Source organism: Triturus cristatus, chromosome 1_2 (assembly GCF_964204655.1).
Source record: "Triturus cristatus chromosome 1_2, aTriCri1.1, whole genome shotgun sequence".
Taxonomy (NCBI): domain Eukaryota; kingdom Metazoa; phylum Chordata; class Amphibia; order Caudata; family Salamandridae; genus Triturus; species Triturus cristatus.
The window spans coordinates 168,905,191-168,928,091 of record NC_140580.1 but is presented as its reverse complement, the minus strand read 5'-3'; the positions used below and the strand labels follow the sequence as shown (position 1 = coordinate 168,928,091).

The following is a 22,901-nucleotide window of genomic DNA, read 5'->3' as shown; positions in this document are numbered from 1 at the left end:
AAGATATGGCAGCCTGGAGCCATGACTTCACTAAACTGCTCTTTGAATTAGACCAGACCATCCAGAGTCAAATTGAATGGACATGCGCAGAACGATATAGCAACAGCTGCCCATGATCAGAAGGATCTCTCATGACGAATATCCTGACTGGAATCACGCCATGAGGATCTGGATAACAAACTGGAATATTTGGAGAATCGCTCCAGGAGACATAACATGACTTTGAGGATTCCCATAAGAAATCTCATCCTAAAAGACTATGTCTAGGCCCTGTTTCAGCAGATATTGCCAGACCCGCCTGCAGATCCCATAAGGCTCTATCTCCCGCATATGGTGTTCTATGCGTGCAAGCTGAAGAGAAATTTGGCCCTGGATGTTCTCATTAGGGTTACCTTCTTTAAAGACAGAGACAATCCTAGTGGCAGCCCACAAGCAGGAATCAATTACCTTTAGATTCCACCCTCCCTCTTTTACAGGATATATCACCCCCCACTTTAGCATGCTAAAAGGAGTTCACACAGATCACAATCCACCTCCACCATAAAAACATCCCATACAAGTGGTGGTTTTCTTTTCGCATATTCTTCACATACATAGGTAAATAATATTGGGTGCATGAGGCAACATGGGCTTTGTGTTTGACGGAGGCAATGGGAGATACGGCCAAGGCAATATCTTAACAAGGATGGTCCAAGTGAACTCTAGAGCAAACCTAACACCGATAAGGTGGAAGAGGAACAAAAACGACAGACAGCAAATAGAAAAAAAAATTTCACAGTCACCTCGGAAGATGACTGATTGTAACCCCATGTACTAGCTCGATGGTATGCATACTGTCTCTTGGGGTGGGGCAGAGCACTGTTTTTTGTATCGCCATACACTGCAATTGCTAACAGGTTACCCAGTCTTCAATATCATGATTCATACAGCAACCAACATTGGCATGGCGGGAGCTCGTCTGCTACTGTTCGGAGCCAGCCCTAATTGGTTCCTCCAAGCTAGATTACTTTGGAGGACATTCAAGATAGACTGTAAGATGCATGATAATGTTGGAATGATTTATGAGTTAAGTTGTTGTTTTGTTTGGCTTTGTTCACAGAATTTGTTTTTCATGGTTTGCACTTGTACCTCACAGTCTGCATACCATTCACACTCAATGGCTGATTCACGCACACTGGGCTCAAGCGTGGCAGACAGGGGAGGGGTCAAAAAGCCTGCAAAATTGTTTTCAACCACTTTGCTTCCACCAAACATGCACCTTATACTAATATAACTGCTATCACAATTACATAACACGGTCAGGGCAATACTTTTCCTGTCAAGCGGAGGGCGCTGTTACATTGGCTTAATCTAAAGGAGCTCTATGTGGCCCTCCTTCAAGAAACCCAGGTGGTCTCTAGAGATGTCCCCCTCTTTGGCCGCTGCTGGCATCGCACAGGGCAACTGATCCGCACAGGTTACAGCCAACTAGGGCGCGAACAATATATACATAACTACAGACAGTTAGAATGCCTACACAATTTCAGAGGAAAAAGCAACAAAAGCAACTAAAGTATAGCTGCAGAACTGACACACAAAAGGGGAAAAATACAAAATAAGTGGTGAAAGAAAATACAACTACTGGTAAGAGGACAAAGACATTTCTTAATAATCTATCTGGACACCTGCAAATATTTAAAAATAATATAAATAAAAAACAAACTATGAGGAGATCAGGGAACAGTCGGAGGCGGACTAGAGTGTGAGCAGAGGACCAGAGACTCCAACGGAGCCCCAGCACCGGAGTGACTAGAGGCGTCGGTGAGGAGCCCCGGGAACTGGTGGACTCAGAGGAAGGAGGCGGTTAGCTCGAGTGGAGGCCTCCGGCAGTGAGACGGTGAGAGGGGTGCCTGGGTTTCGGGAAAGGGGGTGGTGGTGATTTGAGCGGTCAGCGCTGCCATTCCCCGCCCCAGTGCCCCCCCCCAAAACGCCCTGCGCCCTTGAAAGAGAGTCCATCCAACAATTTGTCTTGCGCCAAGAGGGATTTCGACGCCTCCTCACAGCCCGCACTTCGCCTCGTAACACGTGGGGAAGCCCAAAATAACCACCCCCCCCAGGAAGGCGGAATAATCTACCGCCCCAGGATAAGGATATGGCTTTTAAGAAACTGAGGTCGCGAACCATTTTTATGAAACGAATGGGAACTGAAGAGGCAATCAGGAAGTCCTCCAATAAAGCGGTGAAAAGTGGACGGATAACTAGGACTCCCGCAATAACTAATTATTTTTCCACACTTACCACCAAAGACCAAACAGAAAGTCAACTGCAAAATAAAGGAACTAAACCCGAATTTAAGGAGGGTGGTAAAGAAATATCGGGAGTATTACACGACCAATCAAGTGAACAAAACCTAACAAACCCTGAATTTGACCCAGAACAAAATTCTAGTCCTTCTGTTATAGAGGAATCCCCTCTGGAATCAGACTTATCTGGTCTAATTACTCCGAGTCTATTAAACATCCAACGCAGTACTGATTGTAACAACTTATGCCCAGAAATAATTGTCAAGGAGGACGATAAGAAGCTCGAACCACAAATAAGGCCAGAGGAGATATTTACTAGTACACTACAAAAATCCCTGGACCGAGTAGTTGAACTCGAATACTCACCAGACCTTTACATGTTTAAATCCTCCAGCATAACTAATCACAACACTCCTGTGTCCAAATCACTCTTTATCTTGCAAGAAATTTTAGAATCAGTCCTCTCACTCTTAGGCCATATCCTGGAGAATTCAGACCAAACCCTTGACACTCAAATAGGAATACTAAAATTCCTAGTAGAAGAAAAAAGAAAAAAAGATCACTCCGAGTCAACAAAAACACAAGAAAAGCCAGTAAACTCTCAAGAGGCAACAGGTAATAATAATAATATCACCAACATGCTGCAAGTCCAGGGAAAAAGCGACACCGGTACTCAAACGAAAGGTACTCAAACGAAAGGAAGACCAAATAAGGGAACCCAGAATAACCACCAGGAACCAACTATATATTCCCTAAAGAAACTCTTCAGAGAAGATACAATTGACGCTCACAACCTATATCCTATTTTCACAAACACCAAAAATAAATCCTCAACGTCCGGTTCGGTGAACGACCAAGGAAAGAAGGCAAACATCATCCTCGACGGTGAACAAGCGGGAGGCACACAAGAAATCAAGAAGAACCAAGAAGGAGCTAGGAAAAAAAGAGGAAAACCGCAACGTAGAATTAAAAAGAAGAAAGCGCGTAGACTCAAATTCCAGAAAGTTATAACTCCCGAACCCCCCCCCCCCCCCCCCCCCCCCGCATCCCAGTACGAGCACGAAGAAAGCACAAAAACACCGACTCCCACAAAGGGAATACACCGAAACGCGGCAGAAAACACAGACAATAAAATTCCTCGACAATATATCACTTTAAATCCAAGAGCCGAAGAATTTCACCTCAATCTAACAACTACAGGGTCAAGGGAGCGCTTCAAAGGGCCAGTTGATCACGACAAAAAAGCCTCTTTAGGGGAAGAAACATCGTCAAAACTTTTACAAATAACAGAGCTTTTTCCTACAGACAGCATTCCCCTAAATTGAGGCAGAATAGTCAACCTTCTTCAACGCATAACTCCGTTACAAACTTTAACAAGAAATGAGATCGACTTAGTAATATTCCCAGACAAAGAAAATACCAAAATAGCGGTGGTAGCATTTCAGTCACCGGTGTTACCAGGGATCATCCTAAGAGAACAAGAGACCTTACAAAAATGTGGTTATGTTCTGGTCTATACACAGGAAACCACAGTCAACCACCCGAAAAAATCGTCCAAAGGACCCTTATGGGAAAATCCCCAAATTCAATACAAATCTACCTACAGCATTGAAGACTCAGAAACAAACCCAAATTGAGACCAAAATCTAAGGATCTCAGTAAATAACGGAGAAAGAGAAGTTTGGAGCCATGATGCAGAAGCAAAGGAAGCAGCAAAATCGTTCCAGTCATGGTCATGGATTTCAGAGTCACTTAACGGTAGGAAAAATGCGAAGTACCCGACTCAACCCGTTTAGCAACGGCCTTTCGATAACATCCTGGAATATGGCAGGGAAAACCACAGAAAAAATGACGGAAGTCACAAAAAATCGACCGGACATACTGGCATTACAGGAAACTTGGTCCATAAAATCTTTTTACCAGGACGGATATTCCGTTTATGACACCCCTGCGCAGGAAGCTAAACGGGGACACGCTAAGGGAGGGATAGCTATCCTACTAAGGGAAGAGTATCTCTGGGCTCAAGAGATCGTTGACACCAATTCTAAGCAACTCCAGTGTATAAAAATCAGGTTGGAGATTCACTCCTCAGACCCCCAAAAAGGTTTATTACTCTTCAATGTATATGTCCCTCCCGGACCAAAGAACGATGTCCAATTTGAGGAAACCTTTGAAACCATTCAACAAATAATTGAAGCTCAATCTTACCCACCATTCCTGATAATGGGTGATCTCAACGGAAAAATATCAAACAACGAAATCTCCAACTGGGCGAACTGGTACAAAGATGAAGCTCTAGAAATACCGGTGCCGACATTCCCGACTAGAAGCAGGGCTGATAAAAGGGGGAAAATGCTATTAGCGTCACTTCCAATACTAAATGGAATTATTTTGAATGGGAACGTGGAAGGTGACATTCCAGCATCGCATACCAGACTGGGAAATAGTACCCTCTCAATCCTAGATTATATGATCAGCAGTATGGAGTCATTTGAGTCCGCCTCACATCTCCGCATCTACTTCACTGAAGAGAGTGACCACGCAATCCTGCTATTACATACGCAATGGAAGATAAGCACCTGCTCTCCTAGTCAAATCATGTATAAACATAGCACTGTGGAGGCAAAAACAAACCAAAGGAGGCTCTACTGGAATTCATCTATGTTAGATAAAAATAACTACTCTAATCGATACAAATCATCTTCTACCTATAGAATTCTCCGCTGATGTAATAACAAACTTTGAATCCATTATCGAGAACCTAAAGCAATTTTTTCGAAACAAACTGCAACAAGTCTTACCAGTAACGAATAAAAACAAAAATAAAACCTCAAATTCTGTAACTGCAAAAAGACTAAACAAACTCATCAGAGCGCAATATGTGGACTGCTCAATCACAAGACAGGCAGAAATTAACAAACTGAAAAATCAACTTAAGCGAGAAAAGTGTCACTTAAAAAGAATAACACAGGACAAAAACTGGGTCGATCTACAAATTGCGGCAAAACAGCGCAACCAACGATCATACTGGTCATTAATCGCAAAGGAAACCGGTACAAAAAAGGCCCTGCACCCCATTCCAGTTCCACCTCAAGAATGGGAAATCTACCTGACAGCTTTGTATAGAGCAAACACGAGTAATGAAGAGGCTGTAAATACTGGGAATAACAGCGAAGGTAACAACGTTCTGATCGGAACCGCCTCCCCGTTCTCAATAGAAATGCACATCCGAAAGGCGAGATCCACAGGAGCCTCCGGCCCAGACCAAATCCCAATCAAGGTCCTGCAGGCAGATCCTAAGGGTTGGAGTAAGATGCTCTCTCCCCTCTTTAACTTCATCTTTAAAACAGGATCAGTGCCAAAATCCTGGAAGGGGAGTATCATAATACCGATCTTCAAAAAAGGGTCAAGACATCAGGCTGGCAACTATCGCCAAATAGCATTACTAGATGCCACGGGGAAAATCTTCGCCTCCGAAGTGTTGGACCAACTTAAAAATTGGGCATTTTCTCAGGATCTAATCCCCTTATATCAGGCCGGCTTCAGGCCTAACCATTCGGTTATCGATAACATTGCGATACTACAAACAATCCTCGACAAATACGTTGTAGGAAAATTCCAACCGGTATACGCAGCATTCATCGATTTTTTTCTACCGCATTTGATCGAGTAGACAGACCATCACTCTGGAAAAAACTGAGAAAGTTAAAAATCCCTCAACAATTATTACAAATTATAATTACACTGCATTCGCACACGTGGTGTCAAGTGCAAATGGGGAGTGAAAAGGGCCTGACCAATATAATTCCAACAGCAAACGGTCTTAAGCAGGGGTGTCTCCTAGCCCCCTTGTTGTTCTCACTATATCTTAGTGATTTGCCTCAGCACTTGCAACAAACGCCAAGTCTGCCTCCAAAGATCGCAGCCCATAATATTCATGCCCTCTTATATGCAGACGATATCGTAATGTTAGATTTTACGCCCTTTGGCCTGCAAAGACTTCTAGACACTCTGAACAAATACAGCCAGGAAAACTTCTTAATCCCGAATCTCACCAAGACAAAAATAGTTTCCTTCTCAGGAAGAAAAAGAAGCACCAAATTCGGTTGGAGACTCGGCGCTGGAACAATAGAAGATACAGAGGAATACACATACCTGGGTAGGATTTTCACTAAGACATTAAAAAACAATTTACAGGTTAATAACCTGACTAGGAAATCCGAGGTGCATGCCGGAGCCCTTCAAAGACTATACGTGGCTTCGGGTAACAGACATTTTTCATCCCTTCTCAAAGTATATAGTACAAAGATACCTCCAGTTTTATCATTTGCTTTGGAATATATTCCAATAAAACAGTGGTCATTCCTGGACCAAAAAGAAGGGAAGATACTGAGGAAAATGCTGAAGGTATCACATTCCACCCTGGTGCAAGCTCTTCGCCTCGAATTCTCTATCACGAGCTCCTACTCAAGAGCTATCGCAAACGTCATCAGGTGGGCATATAATCTGCTGCACGCAAAGGCTGGAACTCTTCGTTCACTACTTAAAATCGAGACCTTTGACCGTGACGCTCCGAAACAAGTATTCTTCAGCAACATGTCCACTGTATTTAAACTAGCTGAGATTAATGTTAACCTGTTGCTCACGTGGACTCCGTCACAATTGAAACTCTTTTTAAAATGTTTCACCCCCAGACTCAGTTATGATCTTGATTTTTCACACTGTGTGAAATTGACTCTGTATAAAAGTTTCACGGAAACAATCGCACCTAAGCAAGTGCAACAATACATATACTTCAATCTCTCGCACGGAGCAAGGAGATCAATTATCCTGTTAAGGCTCGGCATTTTACCAGTGCTAACCACAACATCAAGATGGTACCCAAACGGATCTTCATTATGTAACTTCTGCCACGGAGGGGAGCAGGATGTAGAACATCTTTTATTCATATGCCCTAACCCAAAAGTAGTGGCAGCTAGGACAAAACATCTGTATCCTATATACATTAACTGCCGTATCACCACCGTAAAGGATTTGATCACAGTATGCAAATTTCCTCCTAATGAACTAGTTTGTTATAACTTTTATAAATTTTTAAAACCTTTTTTAGCTTTGTATTAATATGAAATTCTAAAAGTATATGTAACTGAATTTTATCGTATTAAAAAATTTGTGGTCCTCAGTAGAGTACCAAAACACATAAAATAAACAAACTAGAGATGTCCCCCAGGTTTTGCTTTGATTGGTTCCCATCTCAACTCCACACAATTTTCACCACAAAAACGAAGCGCACTGCGATGCTCATCTGAAGGGGTGGACTTTGGAGCTAAATTCCAACCACATGGATAGAGAGGATTGGTGGATAGACTTTCAGGGCAGGTTGGGTGACCTTCTCTTGACTATATTCTCGCTTAATACCAGAATGAGGAAAAGGTACAGTTTTACACGGAGTTCATGCAAAGCTAGCACACTCCACAAAGGGCAATGTTATAGTTGGGTATCCCTTAATTGTATCCTTAATCGCAGATTTGGATGGAACCTCTGTGTGCCCTACATATACCAAGGCTCCTCCTTCCCTTTTGCGTAGACTTCAACATTGCAGATGTATGGAGGGAGGAACACCTGAGAGCTAGAGATTATTTCTTCTACTCGAATGTACATAGATCTTGTATGCGAGTAGACTACTTTCTCACCTCAAGGGCGTTGAGGCCATAAATAATTAACACTGAAATGGGTCCCAAAAAATATCTGACCATGCGTCAATTTGGCTTCACCTGAACATGGTGAACCCTATACCCAAGTGCGCAGGCCATGGCTTCTAAATTAAATTTCACAAGAGACCCAGTTGCAGAGGAACGTATTATGGAGGCCCTAGCTAACTACTTGTGAGAGCATGATAATAGCGAGATACGATATGGCATACTATGGCATGCTGCGAAAGCAGTAATTGGAGGGGAATTAATATTTCACACAGCAAACTTCAAGAGGATGGGTAGGCAGAGAAAGCAAGAACTCGAGGACGAGTTACATTGACTGTAAACACAACATAAGCAAAACAGTTCAGCCCACAGCTATAGTGCTCTACGAAAAGCAATGAGGGTAGCTAGAATAATTACTAATGTTTGATACGGCCAAGAAATTATTATACATTAATCAAACTTATTACGAGCAAGGAGACAAGGCAGATTGGTTATTAGCCTATAAACTCAGACAGGCGTGCAAGAGAAATCACATTCATAAAATTAAAGACTCGCAAGGTGTTCTGCTCTCTGACACTGAGTATCCTAAATTACTTTATTGATTGTTACCAGTTTGTTGTTACTGAAGAGTATCTGTAATCAGATGCACAGGAGGCCTTCTTGGTGGACATTTGGTCTCCACTATTAGAGGCTGACTTCTCACCTGTGGATGAAACCGTCTCAGGGAGCAGGTCAGGGCACCTGTAAGTAATTTACCTGGCATTCTTCCATAAGTCCTTCATATACATTTTAGCAGAAATATTAACAGTAGGTTTTAATAATGTCTGCAATCAAGGAATAGTCACAGGTACAATGTTGGAATCTCAACTGATGTTGCTGTTGAAACCTGAAAAAGACCCCACAAACTACTTTACCTGGGCTTGTGAGTCCATAAAATACCTTGGCATTAACTTACCAGACACAATGGCTGACATATCAGTGCAAAATCTCACCTTTGCTGCGAGTATTATACAAAGACCTCTACCATTGGGACAAACTAAATATCTTTTCAAGGGAGATTAGCATCAGTAAAATGAACTGCCTCCCCCATCCCCTCTGTAATGTAGTCTGCCTTTGCGATTATCAACATTTTTAGTGGAGCAAATTTAGAGAAAAATTGAATCCTTTCTTTGGAGTGTCATTCTCCAAGTTCTAAAAGCAACATTGTATACAGGTACAGCAGAAGGAGTCCTGGGCTTCCTGAACATGGAATCTTATATTCAAGCCGCTCAACTCTGGCCACCTTCAAACTCCATCATATCCCTTGAAATAAGGGTTGGGTGTATATTGAAAAATATTTCTCCCAGATACCATTACATTTGCTCCCCCCACAGGCTCATTTAGGGAGGTCTAGAATGCTTACCACAACACAGATCCCATTGAAGTATTGGCAACAAATTACGTGCAAGAAGGGTTCTACCACATTTTCCTCACCACAAATTCCTATTGTTTACAGCCCAGACTTTCTGCTGGAACTTAGTAACCATCACTATAGGGTCAGGAATAATTGCAACACTCCCACTTTAGGTGATCTCTACTCTGGCAGTGAGATACTTTCACGTGAGGAAATTAAGGGGAGATGGCATCCTGACTGTGATGACATGTTCTGACTAACACAATGGCTGACTAGTTGTAATGAAAAGAAATCTTTCGACCTTTAGATTCATTCTGATGTTTTGAGACCATCACCAACTTGTCGCTTGATTGCTCATTGATTTCCATGTAAATCTATGAACGAACTAACATAGGGGAAGAAAACATTTCTCATCTGTAACTGAGGGTCTCCAGTATTGGTATCTTTCATAGATTTACATGCAACCCATACTCCTCCCCTTCCACTAACACTTATGCGATGTGGAGAGGTGAATACTGCTGTTCAAGGGATGTGTGCTGTAGATACACATGATTTGCATACTCCTGTCATCTGGTGGTGGGTCCGGATGTTTGCAAGTTGTTTTTCTTTAAAGAAGACTTTCCCAGTCACGAGGTAAGGTGACGCTTCCTTTTGATAATAGTGCGCATGGGCATGATGCCCCCAACTATGCAAGAGGCGATCCTTGTGGCAATTTTCAAATCGGGGAAACCACCGGAGGACTGCGCTATCTACCGCCCTTTGTCCCTCATGAACGTCGATTTTTGTGAAATTGCTTGCTAATCGTTTAGTCCTGCTCGTTCCAACCCTGGTGGCACTGGAACAGCCTGGATTCGTGCCTAGTCGAAATCTAACATATGATCTGAGAACTGTTTTTGCTGCCCTACAGCACACACGGCCTGACGTTCTGGCTATCGCGGTCTTTTTGGACATGGAAAAGGCCTTCGACTCGGTCGAGTGGCCCTTCATGAGACATGTCCTTGTCCGCATTGGGGTGGGCGAAGTTTTTCTGCAACTCCTTGCAGCACTGTACTCCGCTCCTACAGCCCGTATTCGGATTGACTCCCTGGTCACTGACCCCATACGAGTCCGCAGGGGCACGAGACAGGGCTGTCCCCTATCACCAATCCTGTATGCACTGATGGCGGAACCCCTGTCCTGCGCACTCTGGGAGTATCACGGTCAGAGAGGCATCCTATTCCCGAACTACAGTTTAATTGTCTCCACATATGCGGACGATACGCTTCTATATGTTCGAGACCCTGAGACCAACCATCTCTCCCGTCCTACTCGAGGTTGTCCACTATGGTTCCCTGTCCGGCATAAGGGTCAATTGGAGCAAATCCATCATGTTCCCCCTCACACCTTTAACCACTTGCTTTGAACCGGAATACCCTCTCCAGTGGACCACAGAGGCAGTGCGATACTTGGGGATCAAGCTGCACACTGATTCAGGTTGTCCTAAGGGAGAATTACGGAGTGGCTGTCTCCAGGTTGGAAGATGATATTGACAGTTGGGTGCGCCTCCCCTTGTCCCTGATGGTTATAGTCTCTATTATGAAAATGATAATCCTGCCGCGCTTCCTTTTTCTTTTTATGAACATACCCATGGTTTTGTCCAGGATATTCTTTCAGCACCTCCAATCCCTAATAGTGCGCCTGGCGTGGGCGGGCAAGCAAGCGCGTGTAGCTTGGAAACTATTGACACTGCCTTATGAGATGGGGGGCCTGGGAGCCCCTGACTTGGAATTATATTATAGAGCTGCTCAGTGTTCTCACGCATATTATTGGATACATGGCCATCCGGACATCCCACACATACGGATTGAAACCATAGTCGCTGCCCCCAGGCCTCTCCCCGCTTTGCTGTTTGCACCTCATGACAGACGCACGGGCATAATGGACTCTATCAAATCAGTCGTGCACGCTTGGCATTCTTTATTAGACGCTCAGGTCGGCAATATACTACACTCACCGCTTGCCCCCCTTGATTGGTGCCACTGGCTAGCTCCGTGCAAAGACGGGGGTTACCACTGCATTGCAGACACTAAACATACGCACCTAGGGAGACCTCTTCACGGACGGTACAGCCCGCACCTGGGACGGTGTATCTGGCGAAGAGGCAGGATCGTCACCCCTCGCCTGATTCCAATACCACAGACTTGGACACGCTCTCGGTGACCTCCTAGGGGAGGATATGGAGGGAACCCCCTGAATGCTTGGCACTCACCGCAGTTATCAACGCACAATCCCCCGCCAAACTAGTGTCCAGACTGTATCGTATTGTCTTAACTGCTAGGGGAGATACCTACACCAAACCACGACTGGCATGGCAGCGAGACCTGCAGACAGATCTGACAGATGAAAAGTGGCTCTATTGCTGTACGAGCACTAAACATATCTTGCTCAATGGACGCCACAGACTGGTGCATTTCAAATTCTTAAACAGGGTCTACTACTCGCCGGAGCGTTAACATCGCTATGGGCTGCGCGAGGAGCCACGATGTGAACGATGTGGGGAGCAGATTGCAGATTTTTATCACTTGGCCTGGGTGTGCCTGGGGGTTGCTCGCTTCTGGGGAGACTTATTTGCTGAAGTTAACCGCATCACGGACTTGACTCTGACTGCTGATCCGTCCCTGGCCCTCCTGGGGTATTCCAAGACCCTTCCCAAGGCACACCGACGATTAGTGGACATGGCATTTTTACTGGGCAAGAGGTGCCTTGCGCTCTGCTGGCTCCGAGTCCCTACACCCACGTTAGCACAATGTTCCAGGGACATGATGTTCTGCTGCACCCAAACAGAAAATTATAGCGAACTGATGCCGCCTCACAACAGGCCGAAAAACTTTTGGGCCCTGTATATGTCGAGACGAAATCCCCCGACTGCTGCCGACCCTACAGACGCCCCTCTTCCCACGACTGATGACCTCCCGGACAGACACCCCGCCTAGTACCAACCCCGCCTCCTCGACACTAACTGAGTAGACCCCCCCTGCCCCCCCACCCCACAATTTATACCCTCCCAGTAAAGCGTATATGATACTATGCCCTTTACCGTTCAGTGGGTAGGACTTCCCCAGTTTCCTCTGTACTGTTTTTCTCGTTTTAGATTGGTATCTTTATTTGACTCGCATGCAGATAATGTCACTTGTAATATGTTTGTTTTTTCCCTCTTTCTGTTTATTTGTTGCTTTGTGCAAAATCCCAATAAACATATTTAAAAAAAAAAAAAAAAATGTGCTTGGTCCTCCACTCTATTGTTAGATTTTTTTCTTTCCGCCATTAGATTTGGACGTGGTTTGTGGGGCTCTGGTTCAAAACTGTTCTTTCGGATCCCCTTGGTGCGCAATCCACTGTACCTTTGTCGGTATTGTTTTGTACGCGTTCATCATCCTCTGCGTGAAAACTCGATCTTCGATCATGAAGACATCACTGACAGCCTTCAGGCCTAGCCTTGTCGATTTAATTCCACTCCTTTACACATCATCAAGTCTTCTGCTGATGGAAGGGACCCCATTCCAGTTCTGTCCTCGGTGTCACTCCAAATATCCATGCACAGACCTCCATAAAGTCTGCAACTTGTGCCTCTTGAACACACCCTGGATATCTTCGGAGAACCTACTGAGCAAGAGAAGATGGAAGCATCCGCAGCAGAAGCGGAGCAGGCACTCTCCTTCCAAGATTGTGATTCTGAACTGTAAATAGAGTTGGAGTCCGAAGACGTTTCAGCTGAACAGGGTGTGGTGAGTAACAACCCCTGTGCCCACTAAACTTGCTTCCATCAAACAGAAAGCTTCTGGGCCTCCACTGCCTTCTGGCCATGGTCGACCGATTCTGCTTCTAATGCCTCGCCCTCTGGCTCGGCACCGAAACAGCAAACAAAGCCTTCCGGCTCGGGCTCGAGCAGAGACAAAACTCCTTTGGCACCGAACCAAAGAACCAGTCCTGGAAACTATGCAGGAAAAACTGGACCCTAAGCAAAAGAAAACTTACATTAATCCAGACCCTGGACATTGGCAAAATCAGCATCTTCTAAAAGGAAAATTTCTCCAGAGGAAATAACGTACAAAATCCCTCTAAAAAAGGACATTGCTACAATTCCTTTCCACCCTATCTCTCAATCTCCACCCACACTATCCTTAAATCCCCACCAGCTTCTTCACCATTACCATGCTCATACCTGTTAGACAATAAACCACAGGGTTCTCCGCATACACAACCTGATCTAGAAGATGGGGATGACTATATTCCACCACCAATAGATCCATGTAATGATTAAAATATTGATCCGCTTATAGATAATGATCCGGACTCTGCAAAAGCATCACCTCCTGATGACAACACAATTTCTTTCATGGAAGGTTCCCTTTCTAATTGCTATTTTTTCATTAAGACATGTTAGTGAGCTACAGGCATTAACCTTAGACGAACCTTTCTTTTGACTTCATAAAGAAAGAGTGGTTCTTTGTACAAAGCCAAAAGTAGTTTCTGCTGTTCATATTAACCAATCACTTGAGTTACCTGTGTTCTTCCCTCAACCTGATTCAGTAGCAGAAAGGGCTCTACACACACTTGATGTCAAAAGAGGATTATTATGCTATATTGATAGGACAAAAGAGTTCCACAAAACAACTTTTTGTTGCATTTGCTCCACCTCATGAAGGAAATTCCTATCTGTAAGTCAGGTATTTCTAGATGGATTGTTACATGTATTCAAACTTGCTATGTTAAAACTAAAATAACTTTAACTATACCTCAGAGAGCACATTCTACTTGCAAATTAAGAGCATCCATGGCCTTTTTAGGCATTATTCCCATAGCTGACATCTGTACGGCAGTTACGTAGTCTACACCACACACATTTACCAAACATTATTGTGTGGATGTATTAGCACATCAGCTAGCTAATGTTGGACAAGCTGTGCTAAAAAGACTGCAACACCCACTGGGTAGCACTGCTTTGAGAGAATACTACTATACAATCTATGCAAAGCATGTGTATCTACAGCGCACATGACTCGAACGGATTATGTTACTTAAGTATCTGTTCTTGCATGTAGAGCTGTAGATTCACATGCGCCCTCCCGCCTCCCCGGACACCTACAGTTGTTGCAGTTCTTACTATTCCCTTTACATACGTCTGGACATCTCTGTACTACACTTACTTACTCCATTCTCACCCTCTTGTGGAAAAACAATCTAACAATGGAGTCGATGCCGGTGGGCACTATTGCCGAAAGGAACACTCCCCTCAGTGCCTTGAGACCCTTACGGGTGAGTAGTTGGCCTATATAAACCTTGTGACTGGAAAAGACTTCTTTGAAGAAAAAGAACTTTCAAACATCCGGACCCAATACTAGATGGCAGGACTATGCAAATCATTTGAATTTACAGCTCTACAGGCCAAGAACAGATGCTTACAGGGTAAGTAATATAGTACTTTGATTGGCTGAGTTTTTGTTATTTCGTAATGCGAATAGGCTACTATTGTAATTGTTAAAGCTTTCCTGTGTATGTTTATCGTTGTACTGCTCACTATGTCAACTGTGGGATCCCAGCTCAACAACTGGAATTATTAAAGCATGTGAACTGATGAAAGATCTCAATACTGGAGAATTTTTGTTACAGTTAAGTAACTGCTTTCTTCTCTTTTATATCTCCCCCATCTGACTTGTTAACAAGAGCTATATTGTTGTGTGTCATCAGTGATTCAGAGTTCCAGAAAACATCTACAGAAGATTACGCTTTTCTAAATTTATTCTACTGAGCACAGGAAAGCCCTAAAGTGGTGTGCACTTGTACGTTTTTAGGACCCTTTCATGCTATTCCAATCCATTTGTGAAATGGAGATTGAATATCTGCTAAAGTTGAGCAATGTTCTTCCAATTTTGAGACATAACTTCAGACTAATTATTTATTTTTGTGTTCTCATTAGAAATTGGTCCTGACTAACAATCAATTAAACACCCTTCCTAGAGGAATTGGACACCTAACCAATCTGACACATCTTGGACTTGGAGAGAATTTGCTGTCACATCTGCCTGAGGAAATTGGTAAGCAAACAGTTGACATTCTTCCAGATAGTTTTGTTTAATGGAAAAATAATGGTGTTTTAATTACATACCCCTTTCATGTGCATTTCTATTCAGTAATAAAATATAAGTTAACATTAACGACTCCATTGGGGAATGTCATAATTATGGGTAAGTGAGCTTTGAGTGACTTTAGTGGCCATTACAAATCTACTTATGAAGGTCTTGTAACCGTGAGACTTACTATGAGGTCGTACCTTGCGGTAACTATAGCTTGCGCCCCTGCCATGTACAGTTTTCTCATCAATAATTTTATTGGAAAGATGAACAGTGATATTACCAATGATGTCATACTATGTCACTGTAACCTTTGTTTTTTTTTTTGTGTGAATTTAAAAAAAAAAATTTTGTTGTACTCTTTTTCCTAACTATAACATCTTTGTAACCTTTGTTTTTTTTTTTTTAGTAAATTTCTATGGGTTTAAATGGTATTTCCTAACTAACATCCCTGTAACCTTTTGCTTTTTTTCAGTAAATTTCTATTTTTTTTATTTTTTTTAATTTTTTTTACGTAGAGTAATTAATTACCATACGTAAATTCAACCGATGCAGCGGATGGTTGGTCGCAGGGCCTGGCCTGTAGCCAACCCCACAAAGGCAGCAAACCGGGGGGGGGGGGGAGGGGGCACACAGCCCTTCTCCTGGGATGACTTCTGTCCTGTAGCTCCCTGTCCCCTGGGGCCAGCCACATTTGTTTAGGGAAGGAGGATAAGTGGCCACCCTACCCGGGCCATGTTTGGCCCTGGGGACCCCATTCCCTGGGGCCCACTGCTGGATTTATGAAGGAAGGTGGCACGCAGCCCCCCTCCGCAAACTATTTTGGTCCCAGGGTTCTCATCTCCTGGGCCCGCCATATTATAAAGGGGTAGGGGGCACACAGCCCCCCTCCCCGGACCAATATCTGCCTTCGAGACCCATCCCCCGGAATATCCTTTTTTGGGTCTGCCGGGGGAGCTCCAGTGCCCTAGCGGCCCCAGCTGAATCCCCGTCTCCAGCGGGAGCCAGCATTGCTGTTTCCCTGCCCGCTTCATTTCGGGCAGGGAAACCGATGAAAAGAACGCTCCCAGCGGGAGGGAGTATTTTTCAAGTATTTTACCTGTTCCTCCCAGCTGGGAGTGAACTTAGTGTTTGCTGCACGCTTGGCTGCAGCTTTGAAGTTGCTCCTGCCAAGCATGAACAAACACAGGTTGCCCTTCCTGCACCAGTGTGCCCAGGGAAACTGCTATTTCCTGTGGGAGGGCACCCCTGGACATAGCAGAAGCCAGCCCTGGGAGCTGGGGTCCCCAGGGCCATTAATGGCTGCCGGGGGGTGGGAACGTGGCCCCCTCACTATTGAAAGCACGGCCAAGCCCCGGGGGATAGGGTCCTTCTGGCCGAAATCAGCACCCCTCCCTATTTTCTAGGTCAGCCGGCCCCCAGGGGGATGGGGTCCCTGGGCCGAAATCAGCCTGGCAGGAGGCGCAGCCCCCATTCCACAGTTGAGCCCGATGGGATGGGGACCAAAAGCGGCCCGGCAAGGGGGTCTATGTGCTTCTCCCCATTATATAATAAATAATACCCCCCCAGACCTGGCCCACCCAGGGGTTGGTAAAAACAAGCGCTGGAAACCACGCTTGTTTCTTTCAGTATTTCTCTACAAATTCGCTGAAAAATTAAAATAAATAAATACGGTTGTGGGACCCCACCACCAGGCCTAGGGGGTCAGGGTATTCCTACCCTTCCCCGTATCCTTTTTTTATTTCTTTATTTTTTTAATTGTATGTTCTTGGGACTCCCCCTGATTGAAGTGGTGGGAGCCAATCCAATCTCCCCATGAGATCTGTCGGATCCACGGGCCCTCTGTGTCACTAGATATACTTAAATATTTTTTCTTTAATAATACCAAAACTACTGAACGAATTTGCACCAAATAACATAAAGAGATCTTTCTGGACCACGATCTAACTTTCTGCCAAATTTGGTGTAATTCCGTTCAGCGGGTCGGGCTGTAGTCCTGTCTAAAATCCCTGTGTGAAATTGTATGGGGAAAGCTCGTTTTGGGTCCCCCCCTTTTTCCTCTGCTCCCACTTGACAAATCAATGCAACTCTTTCCAAACTACTGCTGAAGTGAATGGCAAACTAGTATTGAATATTTTGTGAAGATTCGTCATAGTTATTAGAAAGACAAAAAATGCTTTTCCTATGGAAAATAGGTCCTAACTATAACTGTGTGTGAGTATATTTGTATATGAGTACGTATGTGTGTGTGTGTGTATATGTATGTATGTATATATATATTCACTGAAAAAACCATAGGTTACACACACGTTATAGTTACGAATTAGCATTTAAAAAACCTTGCAAATTCACTTAAAAAACCATAGGTTTCACACATGTTATAGTTAGCTGGACATTTCACTCGTAAAAAAACAATGAAATTCCCCCGTTATAGTTAGTGCAGGTAACTATAACTCACGCAACCGCAATCCTCTGCTGATGACGTCAGATATTACATCACTGTATTTAGACACTTATTTAGCCATGTCTTCTTCCATTAATCTTTAGCTATACATATATTACAAATATTTATTTTTCATAAAGACACATATGTCATCAGTGTTTCCCCTTCGGTCACCTCAGATATGTTGGATCCAAATGATACTATTCATCCCCGCTCTTCGGTTCCACAAATAGTGCAAACAGCAGACTCATTGCTCACCGACTGGGGGAGCTCTTCTATTAAATTGCACTATCCAGGGTATGTGGACCCCTCAACAAAGACTTCTCCACATAAATCACCTGTAATTACTGGCTATATTTCTCGCCCTATAATATTTTCAGAAATATCTGATAGGCAAAGCTGTCCTGGTCCAAACGGACAGCATGACATCAATGTGCTATATACAAAAACAGGGCGGGACACACTCTCTGCAGCTTTCACGACCAGCCCAAAGTATTTGGAGATAGGCCATCCCTCAAAAGATATACCTCTTAGTAGAGCATCTACCTGGGATTCACAATCAAATTGCGGATCTGCTCAGTAGTCAACAGCAGATTCACGAATGGGAACTTCATCTGCAAGTTCTTCATCCATTCTTTCAAATGTGGGGACATCCAGACATAGATCTGTTTGCCTCACATTTAAACACAAAATGCCCAAACTTCGCCTCCAGGTACCCACACACATTGTCCAAAGGCAATGCGATATGGATGAATTGGTCAGGCAGATCTGCATACGCTTTTCCGCCTCTCACACTCAATCCATTACTGGTGCGCAAACTCAAACAACAGTCTCTCACAATGATCCTGGTGGCGCCAACATTGGCACGACAACCATGGTTCACAACACTACTGGAACTCTCAATAGTCCTACACCAAAAGCTCTACCTCTCCCCAAAGCTTCTCACACAGAACCATGGAGAGAAGACATCCAGAACCAGCGCAACTGAACCTAGCGATCTGGCTCCTGAAGTCTTAGAGTTTGTTTACCTCAATCTCCCACCAGATTGCATGAACTTCATTAAAGAAGCTAGATGTCCTACCACTAGAGCATGCTATTCAGCTTAATGGAAAAGATTTGTTATTTACTGCAATAACACAATCCATCCACTAGATGCTTCCACTCAAAACATTATTTGTTATCTCCTGCACCTACAAAGATGTAATCTGGCATACACATCTCTATACGATTACACTTGTCCTTGTTCAGAGTACCTCCCATCAAAGCTTTCATGGAAGTTCTTGAAAGGATAATTCCTCCAAGAATTCCACCCTCTCCAATATGGAACCTAAACATTGTCCTTCCAAGACTCATGGGTCCCCCATTTGAACCTTTGCATAAATGTGAGTTACAGTTCCTCACATGGAAAGTAGCTTTCCTTGTGGCCATCACATCCCTCAGAAGAGAGGGTGAACTCCAGGCATTAACCATACAAGAACCATTTTTTACAAATACATCACAGCAAAGTGGTTCTTAGGACAAACCCTAAATTCCTGCCTAAAGTCATTTCAGCGTTTCACCTTAACCAGTCTGAGCTCCTAGTCTTCTTTCCTCAACCAGACTCAGTAGCAAAACAAGCTCTTCGTACGCTTGACGTCAAAAGAGCTATTCTTTATTATATTGAAAAGATAAAAAGTTTTAGGAAAACTAAACTTTCCGTAGCTTTTTCACCACCACACAAAGGCAATCCTATATCAAAATCTGGAATTGCCAGGTGGATCGTTAAATGCATTCAAATATTCTACCAAAAAGCAAAGCGTACATTATTCATTCTCCCTAGAGCACATTCCACACGCAAACTAGGGGCTTCCATGGCATTCTTAGGAAATATTCCCATGGATGACATTTGCAAAGCCGCAACATGGTCTACACCGCACACGTTCACTAAACACTACTGTGTAGATGTGCACGCAAAACAACAAGCAAGTGTTGGCCAGGCTGTACTAAAAACACTTTTTCAAACTACTGCAACGCATACAGGTAGCCACTGCTAACGGGAACTGCTGTATAGTCTACGCAAAAGTATGCGATCTACAAGTTGTATGCCTCGAACTGAAAATGCTACTTACCAGAATGCATCTGTTCTTGGCATGTAGAGCTGTAGATCTGCATAGGCCCACCCACCTCCCCGGACACCTGTATGTGTTGCAGTACTATCTTACTTAGATACATTACACATGGACATCTTCCTATTTTTCTAACTAACTCCATCACCCTTCATGGCAAAACAATCTAAGGATGCAGTCGATGCCCATGCTCACTACTAACCAGAGGAGTCGTCACTTAAACCGTGACTACAAAGACTTCTACAATAACAAAGTGTAAACATCCGAGCCTAACACCTGATGGCAATCTATGCAAAAGTACAGCTCTACATGCCAATAACAGATGCATACTGGTAAGTAGAATTTTCCTTCTATGCCATTACGTTCTCTTCCCTGAGTTGGCGCCTTGACACCCACTGGTATAACAGGACATTACCAAGCAGATTGTATATTTGGTTAATGAAAAAATCCTTGATAATTATGCATCACTCTTTCCGTAAACGAAAAGCGATGTTATACTCCTTAAAATGATAAATTCTACATTGCCAAAGGTAAACCGCATTCTACTTTTTATTTTTTTTTACTTTATTTTTTATTTTATAAAGTTTTATATAGCGTGAACATGATCCCGAGGGATATCAGAGCACTTTACAATTGGAGGGAGAGGAAGGTAAAGGTTGCAGTACATGAGTCAAATCGGGATACCAAACGGAGTACATATCAAAATAGAACTCACAGCACAAGAACGGATACAAATGAAGGGGTCGACAAAGAGTAAGATAACAACTGATACGTGGCGAACAAGGAGGGCAACAGATGAATCGAGAAGGGAGAAAAAAAAATGGAAAAAAAACAACAAGAATAACATCCAGCACAGGGCTAAAAGGTGTAAGTCCAATGTAATAGAGCAGACAATCCAGCACCCTATTAAGGTAGGAATTTTTTCATAAGGAATCTTTTTACTTCCACTTTGAAAGTGAACTTGGAGGAGATTCTCCGTATTTCTGGTGGGAGAGAGTTCTAGATCTTCGGAGCAGAGCCGGAGAAAGTTCGGTGACACGTTCTCCTTTTGCGAAAGATCTGAGGTTTCAGGAGGAGGGAGTTAGCACTCCTAGACGGTCTACCCCCTCCGGATAGCTCCAGTTGTTGCGCTAGATAACTGGGGGTTTTGAAATGGAGGGCTTTGTGTGATAAGCAGGCAATCTTTAGCTGTATTCTTGCTTCGTAGGATAGCCAGTTTAGTGATTTTTAAGACTGGGGAGATGTGCGCAATTCTTTTAGTACCCGTGACCAATCTGGCCACCGCATTCAATGAGGCCCTTAGTGGGGCCAAGGTATATTTGGGGAGACCACAGAGTGTAGCACTGCCATAGTCTAGCCTTGTGTGTATATCGCGCAGAAAAGTAAAAAACAAACATCAGAATCCACAAACCTGAAATATGAATCACAATTATAGACTGAATAAATGTAATTTGTAAATATATATGGACTAAGAAAAATTCCAAATCAAAATTTTAGATGCAAGCTAATTGGAGATAAATGTAATCTAAGCAAATCACGTACTCCGAAGTGCTTTCATAGTATGAGAAAGTGTCTTTGGTGATTCCCAATTAGGCACACTAAAAATGTACATTCTTGGACTCTCTGGAACAGATTTTCAATAGATATAATAAAATCCCTTTTCATTGTTATTGTACTAGAACAAACTTCCCTCAAACCTAAGAAAACCAAAGAATGGCACACATAATTAAACCAAGGTGTAAATGTGCATCATTCTCCATTGATGACCCCTCCTGTCACAAAATAGTTTTAGAGTACTTGTAGTCTGACAAAGAGTTTATTAAACCTAAAAAATTCCATGCTTCTAAATCATAGTTTAAAAGAATTGTAGATATGCCTGGAGGAAGTCCAAGAGCTTTCAGAAAATGATTTTTAGCAATTTGCAAATTGGCTACCTTATTATTAGATTCCGATAAAGTGCAGACTTTCCGGCTTCACCTCTATACAGCTCAAGAGATGGAAACAATGCTCGAACTGCAATGATAGATGCAAAATGTATTGTAGCATCACCACGATAACCTAATAAGCTTTTGCTTTACTCAAGCTGCTTTCGTGGACATCATTTGGGAGCAGTTGGGGGGGTTGCAAAGGATGTGCCAGGAGTAGCAGGGAGCAAGTTAAAGGAAATAGCTGCGACCCTTGACTACGCCTTGATGACGTCCATGACTGCTTTATCAGTTTTATGTTAGAATCTACTCGTATGCCAAGATGGTCTATGTCTGACACCTTTTCCAGTTGTATACTTCCTAAAATGAGATTTGAAGGCTTATGGGAGGAAACTTTGCTTTTGTAGTATTTATAAAATGCCATCAACTGGAACCAAATTCAGAGCACCTATTCAATAAGTTTTGAAGGCCCGCAGGATTGTGGAAGACTAAAATCATATTGCCTGCAGACAATGATGTAGAAATTGTAACCCCAGATAGTGATGGAGCATTGTTAACACAGTTGGATGATACACAAATTAAATCAATTTAGAGCCAGAGTATGACCATGGCAAACACCTTTAGTTACTCAAATGATCATCCGGCAGTCCCATATCTTGCTAGTTCCACCAGAGCTTATTTTTAAAAACATTTTTGACAACTGATTTCATCAACAGAATCTTTACACATACAGAATACATTACAAGGAAACATACATACATACTTGTGAGTCCTACATAGAAGTATATCTTTTTATACCTTGTTTGCAATTTCGAACCGCTTCTCTGCATCTTTTTGCCTATTGTACTACTGAAAGTTTCCAGGTTACCTGCTCAATTACTCACTCCCCTAAGATGGCACTGGGGCGGTACCATACTTCTCGATCCCTCTTCAGATGTTGGTGG

At 43.3% G+C, this 22,901-nt stretch overlaps 1 protein-coding gene across 1 annotated transcript in view; it reads left to right on the top strand.

The window, feature by feature from the left end:
- The window catches only part of SHOC2 (SHOC2 leucine rich repeat scaffold protein), a 352,564-nt gene that overhangs the window by 299,943 nt on the left and 29,720 nt on the right, over positions 1 to 22,901 (top strand). The window contains exon 8 of the mRNA XM_085603417.1: positions 15,331 to 15,448. Within this exon, the coding sequence (XP_085459543.1) occupies positions 15,331 to 15,448 (118 nt within the window). The remainder of the gene's footprint in view (positions 1 to 15,330; positions 15,449 to 22,901) is intronic.